Here is a 20,189-nt window from a genome sequence, read left to right as displayed (position 1 = left end):
TATCATTTTATATCATTACTTTAGGAAATCAAGACTGAAGTTGGTGATTTTCAATTATATCTTAATAACTAAAGAAAAGCATGTACATACGGTATTTAAGAGGAAACGATCAATCTACTTTATTAAATATGGTAAGCTTAATTAGTAAACTATACGTTGTATTTATTATTTTAATGAGCGTGAAAAAAGTTAAAATGGGACGGAGGGAGTAGTTATCAGTTGCAAAGTGATTTTCTGATACAATATACATCATCATCAGTGCCCACTGGAACTATCCCTGAGGAACTTTAGAAAAGATGGGAAATCATCATCATGAAGTGATCACAGGAAACTATCCCTGAGGAACCTGAGTAAAGATGGGAATAGTCCAAGCTCCGTTAGGAAATGACAGAAAAGTTAACAGAGGGGTGTTTTTGATTAAGTTTGGGAAACTTAAGGGATGTTTTCAGTTAAATAAAATATTATAAGGATGTAGTGGAAGTTGAGATGAAACAATAAGGATGATATTGGTCAAAAACTCTCGGATGAGCATAGTCAAAATAAAAAATTTGGGAATGGATCCAACTGAACACACTATTTTCTGTTTGAATAAATGCATATATACGTATGTAATACCAAAATTTATATTATGATACATATAGATATAAATCATTTGCATAATAGGTGTGCATTCAATTCTCATCATTCATCTATCTCTTTCGTTTAAAAAAAAAAAAAAAAATCTATCTCATTCGTTTCATCGGCCCCCTTATGCATAAAAATAAATTTTAAATGAAAAGGTATGCATGTGCAAAGAGACTCTCTCTCTCTCTCCATATATACATAGAAACAAGAAGGTATGCATGTGCAAAGAGACCCTTTATGTATATAGATACTGCATCGTGAAAGTTTCTCAGAACAGGTAAGACGAAGCATAAGAACGGATCTAATGTTTTATACTTTTGACGAGGATTGCATTAGCTAGCTGGTTTATCAAGACACCATTTGGTCATCTGAAAATCCTACAATGAATTTTTGAACATGGACATATGTCTCCAGTCTCTATACTTGGATAACAACAGAAAATATCAGAGCTATTGGCAGTCGTCACAAAATGGAAAGTCCTGATTCACACCAAGGGTGTGATCTGACCATCAATAAAGTGAGTAAAAACCATTAAAAACAGAGTTCAAATTGTAATATAGATACAAAACGCAGATGATTTCTGCCCTTTACCTTAACCTTAACGGGTAAAAGTAACCCGTACATGTGCTAGTCTGAAGTAGCAAGTACCGTTATAAAAGAAAAAGGACACTGTTGTTCCAGGACATTAAAGAGCAGTAACTCTTTCCACCTTTGTTCTGGAGGTGACACAAGTCAAATACCGTCAAACTGCTGAAGAAACGTCTCTTAAATACATAGATGGAAAAAACTCATCGCATGGTGAACCATTTTTACCATGTTCAGCAATACAGGAGGCAATCATCAAACTTAATCTACTAATACTACGCTGGTTTATCGAAATCGTTTCTGTCGACATTATGAACACAAAGCAGAAATGGAGTGGTTGGGGCCAAGGAATAAAAACATAAAAGGAAAAAACCAGAGAAAAATGAGAAAATAGCATTCCCATATCATGAAGCTTAAAATCAATCAAGGGAATGGAAAACAACCTAAATATGAAAGCAAACAAAAGAATACACAACTCTAACGCGTCCCTACAAAATATTTGGGAGCTGAGCATCCAATCTCTGTTGCAGCTCCTTGACCTTGACCGAAAGCTCAGCAGTTTGCTCCTTGTAGCTCCTGATCAGATAATCCTTCCCTTCAATCACTTCTTTCAACTCATCTTTTTCGCGCTTCAGCATTTCAAACCTTTCTCCGTCTCCTCTTCCCTTGTCTGAAGTATCCGAATTTCTGTCAACATCCAGGTGACCGTTAGTATGACCGTATCTGCCTTCAGCTGGCCATACAGGTACTGTTGGGCTTACTTGTCCAACGCAATGATCTGCAATTGCCTTCCTCAGCCTCTGTATCTCTCTCTCCGAATCAAACAGATCCCTGTTTGAAGCATCCAGCAATGACTGCAGATGAGCAGAATGTGACAGCTGATTGTTGAGAGAAGCCTGCAACTCTGCAATTTGTTCTTGCATCTCTAATATCGTTTCGTCCCTTCTCTTTAACTGTACTCTCAGCTTTTGTATCACTTCTCGCTTACTGTATATGTCAGAACCAGATTCCGAGACGCATGGCGACTCAGAGCTGTTTGAGTGATGAAATGGTTTTTGTGGCAGTTCAAGACGATCAGGAGAGGTTGACCAAGCCCCGCCATTCTCTTTATTGAATTCGATCGCAGGAACTGTCACGAGAGGGAGCACCATTTCAGGCTCAGACCCGTTATACTGCTGCTTTGTAATTCCTAATCCTCTAGCTCCTATCTTATAAAAATAGCACACGTTCATTAAAATAGCCAACAAATTAGCACACCATTATAGGGTACAATAGCTGTAAACACACTAAATCACTTCACACTTCTTTGTCGTGCTTTTTTCTTTTCTTTTTTTTTTTTTTTTTTTTTGGATCAATTCTCTATTTTTTATACTGGTGCATACAATAGCTATTTTTTTTGTTGCGTTCTCTATACTTTTCTTTCTAAACTGTGAATGAAGCTATTGCACCAAAAGACTAAGCATAGAAAGTTTTGCAGACTGAACAAGGATAAAAGAAGACCCGCAACTAAAATGATTCACATAGAAAGTTGAGAAGATTATAAAGGAGTTAATCTTCCGCTATCTATGAGATGCTTCAAACCTTCAGCAAACCAATCTTGAGAGGAATAAATAAATGAAAACAAAGTATAAAAACACAATAATAGCGAATTGTCAAAAGTAGCAGTGAAAATATTAATCTACAAAATGATATCTAGGGAATTACATGACCTATCCCCACATTCCGTGTTGTGTCCGTACCACTGAACTATAGCCCTAGACCCTCTTTTTATCAAGTTATAAGCACAAGATTTCATTTGAACTATGTTTCTAATGAAAAACACCAAATTGTACATCTTATCAACCATTAAATGAGACATAAAAATACCTAGACCTGATAAAACCAAATGAGAGAAGCTACTATAAGGACATAGGATTGTTGTCAGCTACGATAAGATTTATCCATACAAGACAAAAAGAGAGGTAAACTGTCCCAATGAACAATGCAGGAGGAGCTAGCTTAAGCCTCCAAGTCCTTTAACATCCTTTACAAGCTACATGTCAACAAGGCTAGAGGTAAGTAGCATAAGCCACCAATATATACACCCCATAGTATGATAGGAAACACTAGCCACGTGCATAAGATGTTAATTATAAATTTCTGCAAACAAACTGGACCATAAAGTCAAAAAGGTAAACATGTGCATACACTTATCTTTTTTCCATGACTCTTTATTTCCGTAAGGTTAACTTTTGGACTTAACTGCACTAGTAATTAGTAACCTTCCGAGAAGACTCAGCACAGAGAGTAAAAACTGATTCTAAGGGGTAGCTACACTGACACGCAGTGCAACATGTATACCAAGAAAAGCATCATATTGATTACATAACATGAATCCTCCTTTGTTCAGTTTCTGTCTATCACTTGACATCACCATACAACTCTTAAAGCAAGTAAGATAACTGTCAACAGGTCAAATTTGTGAACAATGTGGTGCCTATGTTTTCAAGTTACAAAGCAACCACAAAATCAACTTTAAAATGAACAAGTTGTCTAGGAACCAACTTTAGATGCATGCCACTCTAATTAACCTTACCAGTTCAAATTATTCTCTGGCAAAATCGGAGTTAGAGAACTGGCAAGGAGCAGAGGAAGAAGATGATGCCGACATCAAATAACTAGCGACGATCTTTACACCAAAAAGAACCTAAATTCTGAGATTAAATTCCAAAGGAATGGCAAGAACTTGCATACCGGTATTGCAATTGTAGCAGCCATCATCATCTTGAGCAAAATAGTAAGTACTTGACTGCAAATGACCATTCCCTAACTTACTTCCGTCGGGAGACTTTTCATTTCCTGCAATTTAAGCCACGCCTCATATCTAAGAGTGCAAAATAATTTCACAACACAAACCAAATTGCTTTACACAATATAGGACCTTTCAAACTGCTGGTAGTCTTGTTCTGTTGTCTCGAGTCAAGCACCTGCTTCAGCTTGTAGCCTAAGCGAATAGATAATGTACTTATTAACGCACTACCCGCAATTATTACCCAGTTTGGTCCCTCAGTCTGAACACCTTTGGATCTCTGAGGCCTTGACCCCCCATTGGTTCTTGGTTTCATTTTTGGAGTCACTGAAGCGGAAGAGGCTGCAGACCATCAAAGTAAGCCTATATAGGAAAATGCAGCATAACGTCAATTTACGCCAGGAGAAGCACGGTTTCCCGAACGCCCAAATCAAGTGTTATAGGCTAATTGAATCATATATCGCTTTATAACCACAAGAAACTTTGCAGCTAAACAAGTCTACGACAGATATTTGACAGGGAAAAACTTTGAACATTCTCGTATCTGTTGAACTCTGAGTTTAGCCAACATGAGGAGATTTCCAACATCATGTTTTTTTTTTTTTTGAGAATAACATCATGTTTATTTATAATATAATACTTCGGCTATGAAAAGCAAGGTCCATAATGGCAAAACAGTGTGAAGCTCGATCAGACTATGAGCGAAGGGAAGAATGAGGGCTTTTTTCCTTTGATGAAGAACAGGTTATTTGAAGGAGGATTTGAAAATCTCTAAAAAATGAGTTGGTGGATTAATTTGAATAGTCTCCATATCCTTGCTAGTGTGGTTCACATTTGTACTTTATTTCCTTATTTTCAAAAAGATACCAGAAGAATAAGTACCAGAGTGTAGAACAAGCAACAAAATTCCTAGAAGAATAAGTGCTGGAGTGTAGAACAAGAAACCAATTCCTAGTTCCCAGAAGGAGAGGTAAAAATCATGCAATTCTAATAGCATAAATACCTTCACGTCAAGTGCTGGTGCCACACCTTCATGAATCAGACTACAGCGGACGGTACAATGACAGTAGGACCCCACAGGAGATATTCTGAAAGAAAAAGCAACAGAAAGCACAGCTCTGATTACCCAGAAGAAACAGTATAATAAGGAATGTAATAGTTGATTAAATCTTAAGTAGAATAAGCTCGTGTAGACATCCACTGACATTGCAATTACAGTAACCTATTGCAGGCTTTCTCATTTAAATAAGTTGTATGTTTGGAACACACTACTCAATATTTAGCATTCCTCAGAATGGCAACAAGTTATGTTCACTTGGTTTATTTTTATTGGTTTATAGCACAGATGAATATTTCTCGCTTCACGAGATCGCTCAAATAAATGGTGACAACGCAAACTGCATCTGTTATTCTCTGTCGAAGCTTAACGAGTTTCCATCTTCCTCTATAAAAGATGCAATAGTAAGGCCCTTTATATGGGTAAAGGAAAGAACCCAGAAAATAAAGCTAAGGAGAAGGTTGGTGTGTTGCAGAAGTGTAAAAGCTGTAGTCCCGTCCAACCTCTTGGTGGTGGATTGGAATAGTTATTACTATTTGAACATTTTGAAGGAAGATGTAAAATGGGGAAGGAATCTCAGTTCATGACGATAATTTTTCAAGGCAGTATAAGTTAGCTGATTATGGAGAAAGTTGCTCAAGAAGAAGGGGAGAATTTTCATCAGAGAAAAATCTGAAGAAAAGACGGAAACGTTGGTTTAAGAAAAAAAGCAGAGAAGGCCTAAGATTCCATGCTATCTTCCCATGGGGACTTTGAAGACATACTTTCTTTGTGTTTACCCCCGTGACTTAAAATAGATGCTTAGAAGATGCTTTCTAGCCTAAGGAGGCCCGAGCCAAATAATGGATGACCGCATGGCATTTAAAAGTTTTAACAAGCACAACACTAAACAGGCATTAAACAAGCACCATTTTCATATCGCCGAATATTGTTTCCTTGATTGCTGCTAGTGAAACGCATTCTTCTCTTTCCATAAAATAGAAGTCAACCTCGAAGATATAAGACGTAAATTATGACATCTGCAAGCTTGTTACTAGTACGTGCTGCCTAATATAACGAATTGAAATTAACATTTGCCCTTCACTTGAGGCAGAAAAAAAAAAAGATCTTAAGACATGCATGACCATCTCTTTCTTTTGAAATTACCCCATCCAAAACTTTTTGACCCCATTTGGTCATTTAGGATATCACAACTCAATCATCCACCAACTCTATCTATCTTTCACTTTCTTTCCCATCTCAAAAAACAGTGAAAGACAGCTAGAGTTGGTCTTCCAATTTTTTTTTTCGAGATGGGGGAAAAAGTGAGAGATAGCTAGAGTTGGTCTATAGGAAACAGCCTCCCTACCCCCCCCCCCAAAGTTAGGGATAAGGTCTGCATGCATCCTACCCTCCCCAGACTCCACTTGTGGGATTACACTGTGTATGTTGTTGCTGTATAGCTAGAGTTGGTGGATAATTGAGTTGTGATTGTGAATGAACCTATGTCTCACTTTACCATACAACAATAAAAAGAAACCTGCAGAATCTAAAACACAAACCCACAGATTCAATCAGAAAAAACAATTTACAAGTTCACACAAAAAAACCCCATGTATTTGAACACACACTTAACAGGTCATAGCAAATGTAAGATGAAACTACCCATAAAAATACAAAGACCCAAAAAGTTATATACAAAAATAGCTCCCCCATTAATCTAGACAACCAAACCCACTAATTTCTACACAGTTCAATGACCATAGCCAATTGCAAAATGAAATTCCCAGTATTAAAATGAAAGAAAACAAAAAGGGTAATATAAAAAAAAAATATAAAAAAAAAGAAGTACCTGATTAATAGGGAAGATACATCTATCAACCAAGATTAAAGTGAAAGACCAAGGAAAAAGAAGTTTGTGGTGTAGGGTTTTGTTGGGAATTAACAAAAACAACTTTGGTTTTTACTAAAACAGGTAAGGCTTAGGTGAGTTAGTGGGGGCGTAAGCAAAAAGAACCAAGGTAAAGCAAAAGCGGGATTTTGCCCCTTTGGGCTGGTGAAATGTGAGCCTGTGGATCAAAATTCAAAGAAAATACAAAATATTTAGCACATTGTACAAGTATTGGAATGCACGTTGTCCTCTCATTTTGGCCATGAAAACTAAGCCGGCGTTTGGCCATAAAAATTATTCAATTTTTTCCGGAATTTTTTTCCACTTTTTTTACTTTTAGCGTTTGGCCATAAAAATTATTCATTTTTTTCTGGAGTTGTATTCCGGAATACTAAAAACAAGAAAAACTTGTTTTTCAAAAAATTTCAACTTTTTTTCACTTTTTTACACTACATTTCACCAAAAACTACAATTTCAAAAACTATGGTCAAACACAACTCCAACTCCAACTTCAAAAATTCCAAAAAAAGTGAAAAAGTTTTTGGTATTTATGGCCAAACGGGCCCTAAATATTTTTCACTTTATTTGGAATTTTGAAGTTGTTGTTATTGAATATGGAGTTGTGTTTGATTATGATTTTTGCAAATAATATTTAGTTGTATGAAGGTACTGAAAGTGAAAATAGTGAAAATAAGGTTTTAGGTGTTTTTCACATTCTGGAATTTTTATGGCCAAACGCTGATTTTATAACAAAGTGAAAAATTCTCAGGGCTAAACGGGTCCTAATAATGGGATAATATCACTTTTATCCCTAAGTTACGGGTATATTCTACTTTTAACCCTTGTTAATCTTCAATTAATTAAAACGTGCACTTTTGGTCCTTTCATGTAAAAAAAATGTATTATATGTTTATTATGCAAGATTACCGTCAAATATGAAGTAACAGTATAACTTGACACAGTAACATAAGTAATTAAGTGGAGAAAGGATTAATACTTATGATGAATTTGAGAATATTCACAAGTAAAAAAAATCAAAAGTGCACAATTCGACAAATTGAACATTTAATACTTAGTCAAATATCATAAAGACTGAAATCAAAATTTACTACTCCCTCCGAATAAAAAAAAAAGTTCACTTAGCCATTTGCACACCACTTAAGAAATTACTCACTCCAAGAAAAAAAATGTAAATTGACTAAACTATCCTTAATTAAATAGGCATTGAGATTTGATCGCATAATACTTAATAGGGGTAAATCTGAAAAGATAAGGTTAATTGTTTCTTGATATAACAAGTGAACGCTTTTAACCCAAAAAAAATTTCTAAGTAGACACTTTTTTTGATCCGAAGAGAGTAATAACTAAAGGACCAAAATGCTATTAACCCTTTAACAATTTTACGTTGCCTATGGAATCTGGGGCCGTTAGAACGGAGCTAACGAATTATAAGCGCACAGATGGTGATCTCATTTCCTAAATCTATGCTGAAATGACATTTTAGTTGAAATTTTTTAAATCAAATCTAAAAATAGAAAAACTTCTTAACCAGGTATCATATATTTTTCTCTGTGTGTATTGTATATGTGAAAAATTAAAGTTAATTTTTTGGAAGAATAAATATCATAGATATTTAGAAGAGTTTCTAGAAAGTTATAATGTAAATCTTTGATATATATTGTATTTAGGAAATGTCTAGAAATTCTAGACACTTAGATATTTATAGTTGAGGATAGAATTATCTAGATCTTTATGTATCTAGAATAATATCAAGATATTCTAGAGTAGTGGTAGGAGATAAAGATAACTAGATTTTTTTAATAGATGTATCTAGAAGTATTTCTAGAACCATCCCTACACAAGTATAAATAAGGGTGGTCTTAGTCATTTGTAACCAACTCAATTGTAAGTCGTTCAAGCTAATTCAAGAAAGTCTTCTTCAATCAAATTCTCCTTTTCATAACTTTCTCTTCTTTAGTTGAATCTTCCGATCTTAGTTAACGATCTTGGGTTAGCAGAAGGTCTCCCCGATTTACTTTTGTTCTGCTATATTTCTCTACAGTATATCATCATTACTTTAACTATAATTTTTGTTTTGAATGTTATTTGAATTTTATTATATCGTAATATTAAAAAAAAATTTATCTAACAACCGATTTAGTGTGATGGTGTCGTTATGTTTTTTTTTTTCTTTTTCATTTAACCCTTACTTACTATATAAATATCTTATTTATCATTTATTCTACTTTCTTTTTTATAAGAACTCTATCCCATATTTTTTCCTGTAGTCTTGTAAACTTGAGTTACTATGAAACGACGATAAACAATACAATTTATCCGAATGTTATATTCATCAAAACAATATAATAAATTATGAAATGATATTTAACTACCACCCAAAGAAGCGGTAAGAGACAAGGTGCTACAATTAGATGAGTTGGGAGTGTATTGAATGACCAATTTGAACTTTTATTGTTAATACAATCTGGGGACAATATTGGAATTAGCTTTACAAGACCCAAAAGATCGTAAAATTGATTCAATTATGTCGGCCGTTATTAATAGCGTAAAACAACACAGAATAATAAATATTTTACGTAGTACAGTATACTCCCTCCGGATAAAAAAAAGAGTTCACTTAGCCATTTACACACCCCTTAAGAAATTACTCACTCCAAGAAAAAAAAATATGTAAATTGACTAAACTAACCCTAATTAAATAGGCATTGAGATTTGATCACATAACACTTAATAGGGGCAAATTTGGAAATATAAAGTTAATTATTTCTTGATTTAATAAATTGACACTTTTTTTTACCCAAGAAAAAGGGCTAAGTGGACACTTTTTTTTATCCGGAGGAAGTAGTATTTTAACAGCATATTACTTGGCGTTATAAACTATGCCCATAACGAAAAAGTGCTACTCTCTTGTTCCCAAAGGTTACATTTCATATCTTTTGGGAAAGAATATTTGACTAGTTTATGATAGACATGACTCCCAATCTGGATAGAATACAATCCTTAATCGCGTAGGTTTAGTAGTCTTATCCGACACAATAACACACTGGAAGAGTTATTACATCTAAACTTGTTAGCTAAAAGCTAAGCACACGGAGGACTCTTTGCTAAACATGTATAGTATAAACACCCAGGTCATGTAACATATGAAATCAACAAGCCAGACTTGAAATATTCTTGTAGTCTTTGTGTCATTATTTTCTTTATGATATCAAGAGCCTAGGCTCTATTAACACGATCCTAAAGAATTTCCGTTTTAGATGCTAGATATAGCCTACTACCTTAGCCCTCTCACCATCTTCACTCCATCAACTTATAGTGATTTGTTCTATTAAGTTGAAACCGTCGAATTACTTAGTTTGGAGGACACAGATACTCCAACCCCCCATCCAAGAACATATTAGATGAGAAAGATGAACCAGCTCCTAACCCCAAGTTTACTAGTTGGGAAGAACGTGACGTTCTAGATCGGATTTGGCTATCTGGAACAATGACAGAAGAGGCAATGTTCCTCATCATAGGATGTATTACGGCAAAACAAATATGGATTTGTCTTAAATATACTTATCTCCAAGCATGCAAGGATAAGGAGTTTCAATTGAAGCATCAACTTCAAACTGTGAAACTGGGAACAAAATTCATAGATGAATACATAAAGGAATTTATGATAACCTCGTGGCTATACACAAACCTTTGGATGAATATAGCGAAGTTATTAACTTTGCTAGAGGTCTTGGAAGCAAATATAAGACCCTTCGAACTGTTATGTTAAATAAGACCCCTTATCCGACATTTAATCAATTTGTTAATGCTCTTAGGGGACTTGAGATGAAAGGAGATGGAGACGAGCAAGAAGCACCAACTTCGCTTGATCCAGCCATGGCTTTCGTCACCCAAAAGTCACAAGGACGAGGGCGAGGTAATTATTATCAAGGACGAGGACAACAAAAAGGTATAGGAGGCCGTTCATACAATCATCAGAAACAATATGATACAATTCAAAATGGAGGGAATCAGCAAAAGGAGATTTCTAAATCTAATCCATGTCAGATCTGTGGAAGGAACAATCACACAACACTTTCTTGTTTTTACAAATGGGTTTACTCCTATCAATTACAACAAGAAGGGAGGATTTAGACATGGAGGGCAGGACTGAAAATAGTAGAGAGGTTAATAGAGGTCATGTTGAGTATATATCCTGGTTAAACAAACAGGATGGTATTCTTAAACAAAAATTCCAGGTTAGATGGTTTGAAGAAGGGGATAGCAATACCAAATATTTTCATGTGGTTATCAGGGACAGGAGAAGGAAACTCAAGTTGGAAAAAAATCAAGAACAATAGAGGAAGATGGGTATCTGGAGATAAAAAAAAATGGCAAAAGTGGCCATTAAGCATTTTGACTATTTGTTCAACCTCCATCCCACCAGTGTAGATCCTAACATTCTTAATTGCATTCCTAGATGTATCAGCTCTGAGGATAACAACTATATGTTGAGCTGTCCTCAAGAAGATGAGATTAAAGATGTCGTATTCAACATGAGTGCTAATAGTGCCGTAAGGCTAGATGGGTATTCAGGTAAGTTTTATCATAGTTGCTGGGAATTAATCAAGACAGATGTGATAGAATTTGTTCAGTTTTTCTTTTCTGGAGGAAAACTGACAAAATTCTTTGCACATACTCTTCTGGTATTAATCCCTAAGGTAGAATGCCCCTCTGATTTCTCTGAGTTCAGGCCTATCAGCCCCAGCAATTTTTCTAGCAAAATAGTTACCAAAATCATTTCTAGAAGGCTTAATCCTTTTCTTCCCACAATGATCTCTGATAATCAAAGTGGATTTCTCAAAAGAAGGCTTATTACCGAGAATATTCAGCTAGTACAAGAGATTGTATAGGATATTAAATGTACTAAAAAGGGAGGCAATGTAGTGATCAAGCTGGATATGGCTAAAGCTTACGACAGGATGTCATGGCCCTTTTTGATTGTCGTGCTACAAAAGTTTGGGTTTTCTGAAGATGTTACCAATATGCTGATGAGAGTAATATCAAATGTATGGTATTCCATTATTATTAACGGCACCAGGAATGGCTTCTTTTCTTCAAGTAAAGGCCTTAAACAGGGAGACCCTCTATCACCTTCTCTTTTCATTATAGGAGCAGAAGTTTTAGCTAGATTTCTTAATGAGTTAAATTCCAATGATCATTTTATTCCTTTCTCTATGTCAAAGATAGGTCCTTTAATTAACTATCTTTCTTATGCAGATGACTTAGTGATTTTTTCCAGTGGCAACACCAAGTCTTTTGTCACGACCCAACTAGGGGGCCGTGACGGGTAACCGGGGCTAACCACCGAGCACCGCTCATTCTATGACTTATCCTGCTAATTTAATACTCCTTAAATCAATTTATATTCAAATCATAAAGAAATCATCTTCTGTTTAAAACATACATACTTTTGTAAACATAAGCCTTTAGGCTATCAAAATAATATGCACATATATGTATATAAATTTATACATAATGGCAACCTTGGGAGACCACACGACCCACACTGCGTATCTACGAGCCTCTACTGGAGTACTAGACATATACATATATACACAAAATCATAGCTCGACTAGCACCTCCAAAATAGTGGAGTGCTCCTGTAAATCTGCTGATAGCTCCTATAGGTCGGCGCTGCCTCTCTGTCTACCTGTGGGCATGAACACAGCGTCCAAAGAAAACGGACGTCAGTACGAAAATTGTACTGAGTATGTAAGGCATAACAATGGAAATATGTCAATGAGATAAAGGAAACATCAATAAGGAACAACTGTATATGACTGTCACGTGTAGAAGAAATAGCACATGCTGATTTACTTCATACCATATATCGCTGCGGAACGTGCAGCCCGATCCATGTATCATCACATATAATTATATTGCCGCGGAACGAACGGCCCGATCCATATATCATCATATATAAATATATTGTCGTGGAACGTACGGCCCGATCCATATATATAATATAGTATACTATTGCCGAGGAACGTACGGCCCGATCCATCACCCATCTATCCCGCGTCCGGGATGAAATCATGATATGCCAGTTGTACAGGTGGCTATGCGTCTATAGCGCCTCACCTTTCCCCACTTCCCCTGTAAACATTTTCATATCATATATATATATATATAGCATGCAGGAGAACCCAAGGAAAAGCTATAACTCCATCGGAGTGACGTAAGGTCGAACACCTCCGACTATATTATGGTTTAATCATGATCGTCATATCTCACCTTGAAGGGACAATCATCTTAAGGCGAGACTGTCAACGAAGACTAATATAAAAAAAGGAACAGAAAATAGGGTCATAATCTTGTAATAAGTCACTCTTTATACTTTTGGAAATCTTTAAGGAAATGTAGTCGTCATCCATGAATAAAATTGAGAAATCAAGAAATAGCTCAACATTCTTATATCGTCTTTGAAATCATAACTTGGAATCTTAAAACATGAAATTGTTCTCATCGTAGTCATCATAGGAAAATATTCTCATCTTCAACATCATCGTTGTCATTACAAAACATGCCCATCCTTATGATCATAAAAGCTTATAAAATCATAAACCTTTGTTTTGGAAAGATACGGACATTTTGGGACACATTTGCGGGTTATCAAGAGAGGAATCATGCCTTGGAATCATAAACGTTTAGCTTTGGAAAATGAGAAAGCTATGGAAGCATTCATGAAGTCGTAACATAGGAATCATGCCTTTGAAGGAAAGGGACGAGCCTTAACATACCTTTGTCGTTTAACATATATGTCACTCGCTTGTTCTCCTTCGATGCTCACGTTTCTACCTTCACAAGAAGTCGCATGAACGTTAGCCAATCGGTTACTTAAACGTGCCCACTATTTCTAGGAGAATTTGGGCAGCATATACTTTGTTTCTACTACTTTTCCCATGTAATATTTCAACTCCCAACGCTCACAATACTACTCACAATATCACAATCCACAATCGTAATTTTGTACATTTAGCAAAATCCACCATTTTCTTCCAAATAACTCACGTTTATGGGTTTTAGCTCATCATCATATTTTCTCATACATCACACCTATTTCATGGTTTACATGTCATTTATAACGTATTCATACTCGTAACACACTAACATTGATGATTCACTTCAAACCTTCACCCAACAATGTCACTATTCACCTTTCATGACCCATTTCCTACATTCTTCTTCAATCCAAGCATTTTAACTTATCAACACTTTAATCATCATGAGAAAGTTATGAAACTAAACTTAGATAGTGATTGAACAAGTCTTGAGTGGAGTTCCCCTTCTAGCACCAAAACCCTACATCACCTTCCTTAGGATTTTCTTGAAGAAGATAAATCTTACTTGAGTTTCATACACTTTGATTCCTGAATTTGATGTTGTTAATCTTGGTTTCCTTTGATTTTCTTGTGGATGAGATGTTAGAGAGAGTTCTAGAGGGTTTTAGGACCAAAAATGGTGAAGAAATGAGTTAGAAACGAAATTGGGTCTTTATATAATTGCCCAGAAGATTTTGGACTGGCACCACATGCGACACCATGTGCGAGTCGCATGTCGAACATGCGAGTCGCATGTTGTGTCGCAGGTCTTGCCAGTCGATCGGTTCTCACTGGCACAACATGTGACACCAAGTGCGAGTCGGATGTCGAACATGCGAGTCGCATGTCGAACATGCGAGTCGCATGTCGAACATGCGACACCAAGTGCGAGTCGCATGTCATGCCAGAACGTGATGAACTGTCTGTCGTAAAATGGCCATAACTTTTGATCCCGATATGCTGTGAGGGCTCACGACCTATGGTTGGAGATCTCTTTCAATTATCTACAACTTTAATACTGTGGTATGTGTCCCAAATTCCGACTTAAAAATGGAGTTTTGGCCCCTCCAAACCAGATCCTCCGAAAGTGTTTCCTTAACTCGCCCTTTTTGGATGGCTTATGCCCATATTTGGCTTATGGATCCTTGTTGAAACTTACTTGGCACTTCATTACCAACATAAGGGGAATTATAATTCTTCTCCAATAATTCATTAAGACACCATTAATTCGATACTCGTAACTGTCCTTCGCTAGTCAATTCACTGTACACGGACGAAAATTTTCCGAGGTGTAACATCTTTAAAGATGGTTATGAAGCAAATTCATTGGTATGAAAGGAATTCGGGGCAGAAAATGAACAACAACAAATGCTTCTTCTTAACTGCTCCAGGAACTAGCCTCTCTAGGATCAACAAGATCAGAGAGGCCACGGGATTCTTAGATAAGCAGTTCCCTTTCGACTATATGGGGCGTTCGATCTACCTGGGGAGGAAAAAAGGGGAATACTTTGAAAAGCTACTCTCCAAGATCATTAAAAGACTCAATGGGTGGCAAAGTAACTTGCTATCCTTGGGGGGGGGGGGGGGGGAATTGTTCTCATCAAGAATGTTCTCCAATCCTTGCCAGTCTACACCCTTACAGCTCTAACTCCCCCGAAAGGTATTATAAATCAAATGGAAAAGTTATTTGTGAGATTTTCTGGGGATCCTCCAATGGGAAAAACAACTATCATTGGAGTTCGTGGGACAATCTTTGCCTACCGAAAGAGGAAGAGGGGGTAGGGGCAGAGGCGGATCTAAGATTTTAATTTTAGGGGTTCAATCTTTTAATTTTTTAGTATTGAATCATTATATGTCTAAAGTTAGGGGTTCATATATACTATTTATTGTAATTTTAGTAAATTTTTACACATAAATTTATACCCCGCATTGAAAGTTTGGGGTTCAATTGAACCCCTTTATAATGTGCTCCATCCGCCTCTGGGTAGGGGTTAGGAAAATGAGAGACATTTGCGAGAGTCTTAATATGAGGAAATGGTGGAGATTTAGGACTCAAGAGTCTCTGTGGGCTAAGTTCACCAAAGCCAAATATTGTATTAGAGCTCATCCTATCAGCAAATGTTGGGCTTCTGGAAACTCTCACTCTTGGAAATCTCTGATTAAGATTAGAGTCAAAGCTGAGCCTAACATGATATGGAAAACTCAAGGTGGGAATAGTAGCTTTTGGTGGGATAACTGGACAGAGCTTGGGAATCTAGCACAGTATTGCCCTGAATATGTCCACTCTGCAAACCTGAAAGTCAAGGATTTTATGGTTGATCGAAACTGAGACATGGATAGACTGAGTGTTATTCTCCCTAATTGGATTTGTCAAGTTGTTCAGAAAATTAGCATTGGAGACATTAATGCTAGTGACTATCTTATATGGAAAAAGGCCTCAAATGGAGTTTTCTCAAACAAAGAAGCTTGGAAAGAGATTAGGCATCATCATCAAACTGATCCTTGGATCAGCAGTGTTTGGCATAAAAACATTCCTTTTAAAATTTCGTTTCTTTCCTGGAGATTGTTTATTAATAGATTGCCCTTTGCTAATAATTATGTTTGCAAGTTTGTGGAAGATATGCCTACAGACTGTCTATGTTGTGCTAATCCAGTGTTGGAAACAAGCCAACATTTCTTTTTTGAAGGAGAAACTGCTCAGAGGCTATGGAAGTTTTTCGGACAACCATTGGGCATTATATACCAAAGGAAACATGGAAAAATCTGGCTGCAAGAGTGGGCACATACTCCGACAAAAAACGTCATGCATAGAATGGTTATTCAAGTGCTTCTAATCTTGATCTGTTGGGAAATGTGGAAGGAAAGGTGTAGATGAAGATATGGGGAACAAACCAAAATGTACACTAGAAGGATGGAACATCAAATCATTTGGAACTTGAAAGTAACATTGGTTAATGACTTCCTTTGTTATAAGATAGGTATGCAATGGCCATAAATTTGTTCTGTGTTAGAAAGACTCAGGCCGAGGACTATCAGCAAAATCGTTAAATGGACACTGCCTCAACATGGGGGGATTAAAGTAAACACAGATGGAAGTTATATGGAGCAAACTGGAAGAGCTGGCATTGGAAGGATGGCAAGGGACGAGAATGGCAATATGATTTACGCATTCGCTGTCCAAGTACAATGCAGCAGCTATAATATTGCTGAACCCATGGCTGCTAAGCACGCTGCACAATGGATCAAGGAGAATGGAAGCAGACATTGCATATTGGAACTGGATCAATGCTGGTGACAGATCTGCTTTGAAATGGAGCAGCCAACAACTTGAAGCTGAAACAGATTATTGATGATACCTTGGCTTTGATTATCAACAAAGAGGTGACTTTCAATCATTGTTATAGGGAAGCCAATAGAGTTGCTGATTATCTCGCTAAGCTGGCTACGGGTCTAGAAGATCCACTTATCATCCATGACGTGAGGCATCTACCTAGTGGGGCTGTTGGTCCATACATTCTTGATAAAATTCAAGTCCCTAGTATTAGACTAAGATATGACAAAGCCAATTTTTTTGTTAGCTAGATGCATAGGTTTTGCTAATGCTGAGAATGCAGCCCCCTGTAAGTTGCATTCCTTTTTTGTGCTGGTTGCTCGCAATCAGAGTTGTATATTAGGGGTAAAGTCTAGTTCTGTCACGACCCAACCCCGTGGGCCATGACTAGTGCCCGATCTGGACACCCGTATACGTACCTGTTAGATATGATCAAACTGAATCTACAAACAATATGGAAACTTGCAAAAGAACTCCAACGATGCATAACGTCATCATATATGTATATTCAAATAAACTGTCTCCTGAGGAGTCACAACTGATCAAATCATAAAATGATACGCAAGCCGACAAGGCTGCCACTACAAACGGACATCATATCATAGCACATCGTATAGACACAGCGGAACAGAACTTATACACAACCCACACATATGTCTACAGACCTCTAAGAGTACTAACAGTGAAATATGACGGGACAGGGCCCCGTCGTACCCCTGGATAAACATATATATATATATCATAAGATCTGTACCAAAAGTCTAAACTCCGGAACAACGGAGCTCTCCAAGACAGCTGAGTAGGAGTCCTATGCTGAAGGGTCACCAAAACGACTATCTGTACCTGCGGGCACGAAACGCAGCCCCCCCGAAGAAAGGGGGTCAGTACGGAATATGTACTGAGTAGATAAAACATGTAATACAGTAAAGAGGATCATAACTGAAATAAAGGTCACAGGAGACAAGGATAACATCCAGAATACAAAAACACTTGCCTTTTGAAACATAAATCATGCATGTCAATATCATATATCATACCCGGCCCATTATGGGACTCGGTGACATAATCATATCATCATATATATATATATATATATATATATATATACAACGTGTCCCGGCCCTCTAGTGAGGGACTCGGTGAATAAAGTCATCCTTGGCGCCATAACCACATCACCATATCATCATATCGTCATATCATCACATCATCACATCATCATATATATATATATATATATATGATATGATGATGTGATGATGTGATGATATGACGATATGATGATGATATATATATATATATATATATATATATATATATATATATATATATATATATATATATATATATATATATATATATATATAACGTGTCCCGGCCCTCTAGTGAGGGACTCGGTGAACAATGCAGTGAAACTGTGCACGAAAACGTGTCCTGGCCCGAGACTCAGTGAAAGATATATTGAGGCATGCACGAGCAGAGTAGTGAGAAACCATATGCAAGTTAAAACACATCTGAGACTCGATAGAATAATCAAAACGAGCTATCATTTGAAAATCAAGGCAATAGTCATATCAAGTACCTTTCGAATATCACTATGGATTATATCAAAATAGAACTTTTGGAATCATATACACGTATCAAGACATAATGAAATAGCTTCTGGGAGTCAAGAACATTAGTCATCCTAGTGGCTCTAAGAATAGGAGCTTTTTTGAAATCATACATATACATCGTCTGTTTGTTTCATAAAGATCATGCCAAAAGAAAGAAGGGTTAACTTTACATACCTGTTATAGGTTAATCGTAACCAAGTTCTCTTCGTTGCCCCTTTAGCCTATTTAATATGAAAGTAACACGGTTGTTAGTAAACTATACTTTCTAGCTTATAAATCTACAACCCATCACTTATAGGAACCATTCTTTAGTTCATACTTTCTTGATTAGGATTTTGGTTAGTTAAGAACTTAACGGAAATCGGGCAGCATTTCCTCTATATAACTCACCTAACCCGAACTTCCAATAAATCTCCGGTTACCACAACAATACCAACAACAACAATACCGACAATTTCATATCAAACTAGAATTAAATCCAATCTTAAATCACTTCAAAAACAGCTCAATATACATTCGTATACCAATATTTATATACACTTCTTTATTTTGTATATGCATAGTATCACGGCAACAAAAATAACAACAACTAAAACTACAACCAATCCCCATCATATTCCAGCCTACAAAGTAACTCATAACAATCACCAAATAGTCCACATGATAACAATAACAATTTATTCGATTTCCCGTAATTAATTTCGTAGTTCCCATCTCAAATTTTAGCTATGACGGGGATGAATTTAAATATGTTTAGGAGAGAATAATTCTTACTTTATGTGTCAAGAAATAATCTTCTTCCACTTTATTTCACTTTGAAGAAAACTTCAATCCAGCACAAAGCAAAGGAGACGAACTATGCAAACACCACAGGAGTAATGAGATCGATTAAACAACATTGATGATCCTTCCGCGAAATGATTTCACATTGCAGCCGTGTATAAAGAAGGAGATAATGTTCCTCCACAAAATATATGAACAGATCCTTAATATACTTGCCGAATATAAAAGTCCCTTCCAAATTAGACTCAACTTTCAGCCCTTCCGTATATGCTATAAATATTCACTTTCTTGCAACTTTACATTTGTTCCCTAAGTTATAAGTACAATATGACTCATCCATTACCATAAATGCCACCCTTGGCTAAAATAATGCCATGTGGCAGCACTTAATACCATTGTTGGCTCACATAATGTCATGTGGCAGCCCACCAACGACATTTATCCACGTCATCTTAATTAATATCATAATTAATTCCATAGTCTCCCACTTTGTTCTAATATTTAACCAATTATTCACATAACTAATTTCTTGATCTCAATTCACTTTAATAACAATTATTTTTAATACACTTCATATACTCATTGTCATGATTATGTGACATAGCACTAGTCCATAGTCCCTTTTGGTACACACAAAATATTATTCTCGATCAC

At 36.4% G+C, this 20,189-nt stretch overlaps 1 protein-coding gene and 1 long non-coding RNA gene across 4 annotated transcripts; both read right to left on the bottom strand.

Annotated features, from left to right (window-relative positions):
- Window positions 1–1,372: 1,372 nt before the first annotated feature.
- On the bottom strand, window positions 1,373–7,081 carry LOC132613764 (uncharacterized). Of its 3 annotated transcripts, none has more exons than XM_060327978.1 (5): window positions 6,886–7,081; window positions 5,001–5,085; window positions 4,130–4,360; window positions 3,943–4,047; window positions 1,373–2,338 (listed from the first exon to the last, which is right to left on the bottom strand). In XM_060327978.1, exons 3-5 carry the CDS (start codon window positions 4,311–4,313, stop codon window positions 1,698–1,700), a joined length of 930 nt encoding a protein of 309 aa, XP_060183961.1. In that variant the 5' UTR covers window positions 4,314–4,360; window positions 5,001–5,085; window positions 6,886–7,081; the 3' UTR covers window positions 1,373–1,697. The 3 variants fall into 3 exon arrangements, with proteins under 3 accessions (XP_060183961.1, XP_060183959.1, XP_060183960.1); XM_060327976.1 differs by having other exon boundaries at window positions 1,373–2,413; window positions 6,886–7,078; XM_060327977.1 differs by lacking the exon at window positions 6,886–7,081 and adding an exon at window positions 5,963–6,382 and having other exon boundaries at window positions 1,373–2,413.
- Window positions 7,082–17,625: 10,544 nt separating this feature from the next.
- Window positions 17,626–19,830, bottom strand: LOC132614986 (uncharacterized). The gene is made up of 3 exons (XR_009572519.1): window positions 19,527–19,830; window positions 18,927–18,973; window positions 17,626–17,982 (listed from the first exon to the last, which is right to left on the bottom strand). It is a non-coding gene; the product is annotated as an uncharacterized LOC132614986 (long non-coding RNA).
- Between the last annotated feature and the right edge of the window lie 359 nt (window positions 19,831–20,189).

This window comes from Lycium barbarum, chromosome 10 (assembly GCF_019175385.1).
Source record: "Lycium barbarum isolate Lr01 chromosome 10, ASM1917538v2, whole genome shotgun sequence".
NCBI classification, from domain to species: Eukaryota; Viridiplantae; Streptophyta; class Magnoliopsida; order Solanales; family Solanaceae; genus Lycium; species Lycium barbarum.
This window is presented reverse-complemented; position numbering and strand designations above follow the sequence as displayed.

Coding starts and splice junctions, on each gene's coding strand:
- LOC132613764 (XM_060327976.1), bottom strand. CDS start 4,313: ATGAAACCAAGAACCAATGGGGGGTCAAGGCCTCAGAGATCCAAAGGT. Junction 4,048..4,129: donor GACTACCAGCAGTTTGAAAG/GTCCTATATTGT, acceptor CTTAAATTGCAG/GAAATGAAAAGTCTCCCGAC. Junction 2,414..3,942: donor CTGCTACAATTGCAATACCG/GTATGCAAGTTC, acceptor TTTATAAGATAG/GAGCTAGAGGATTAGGAATT.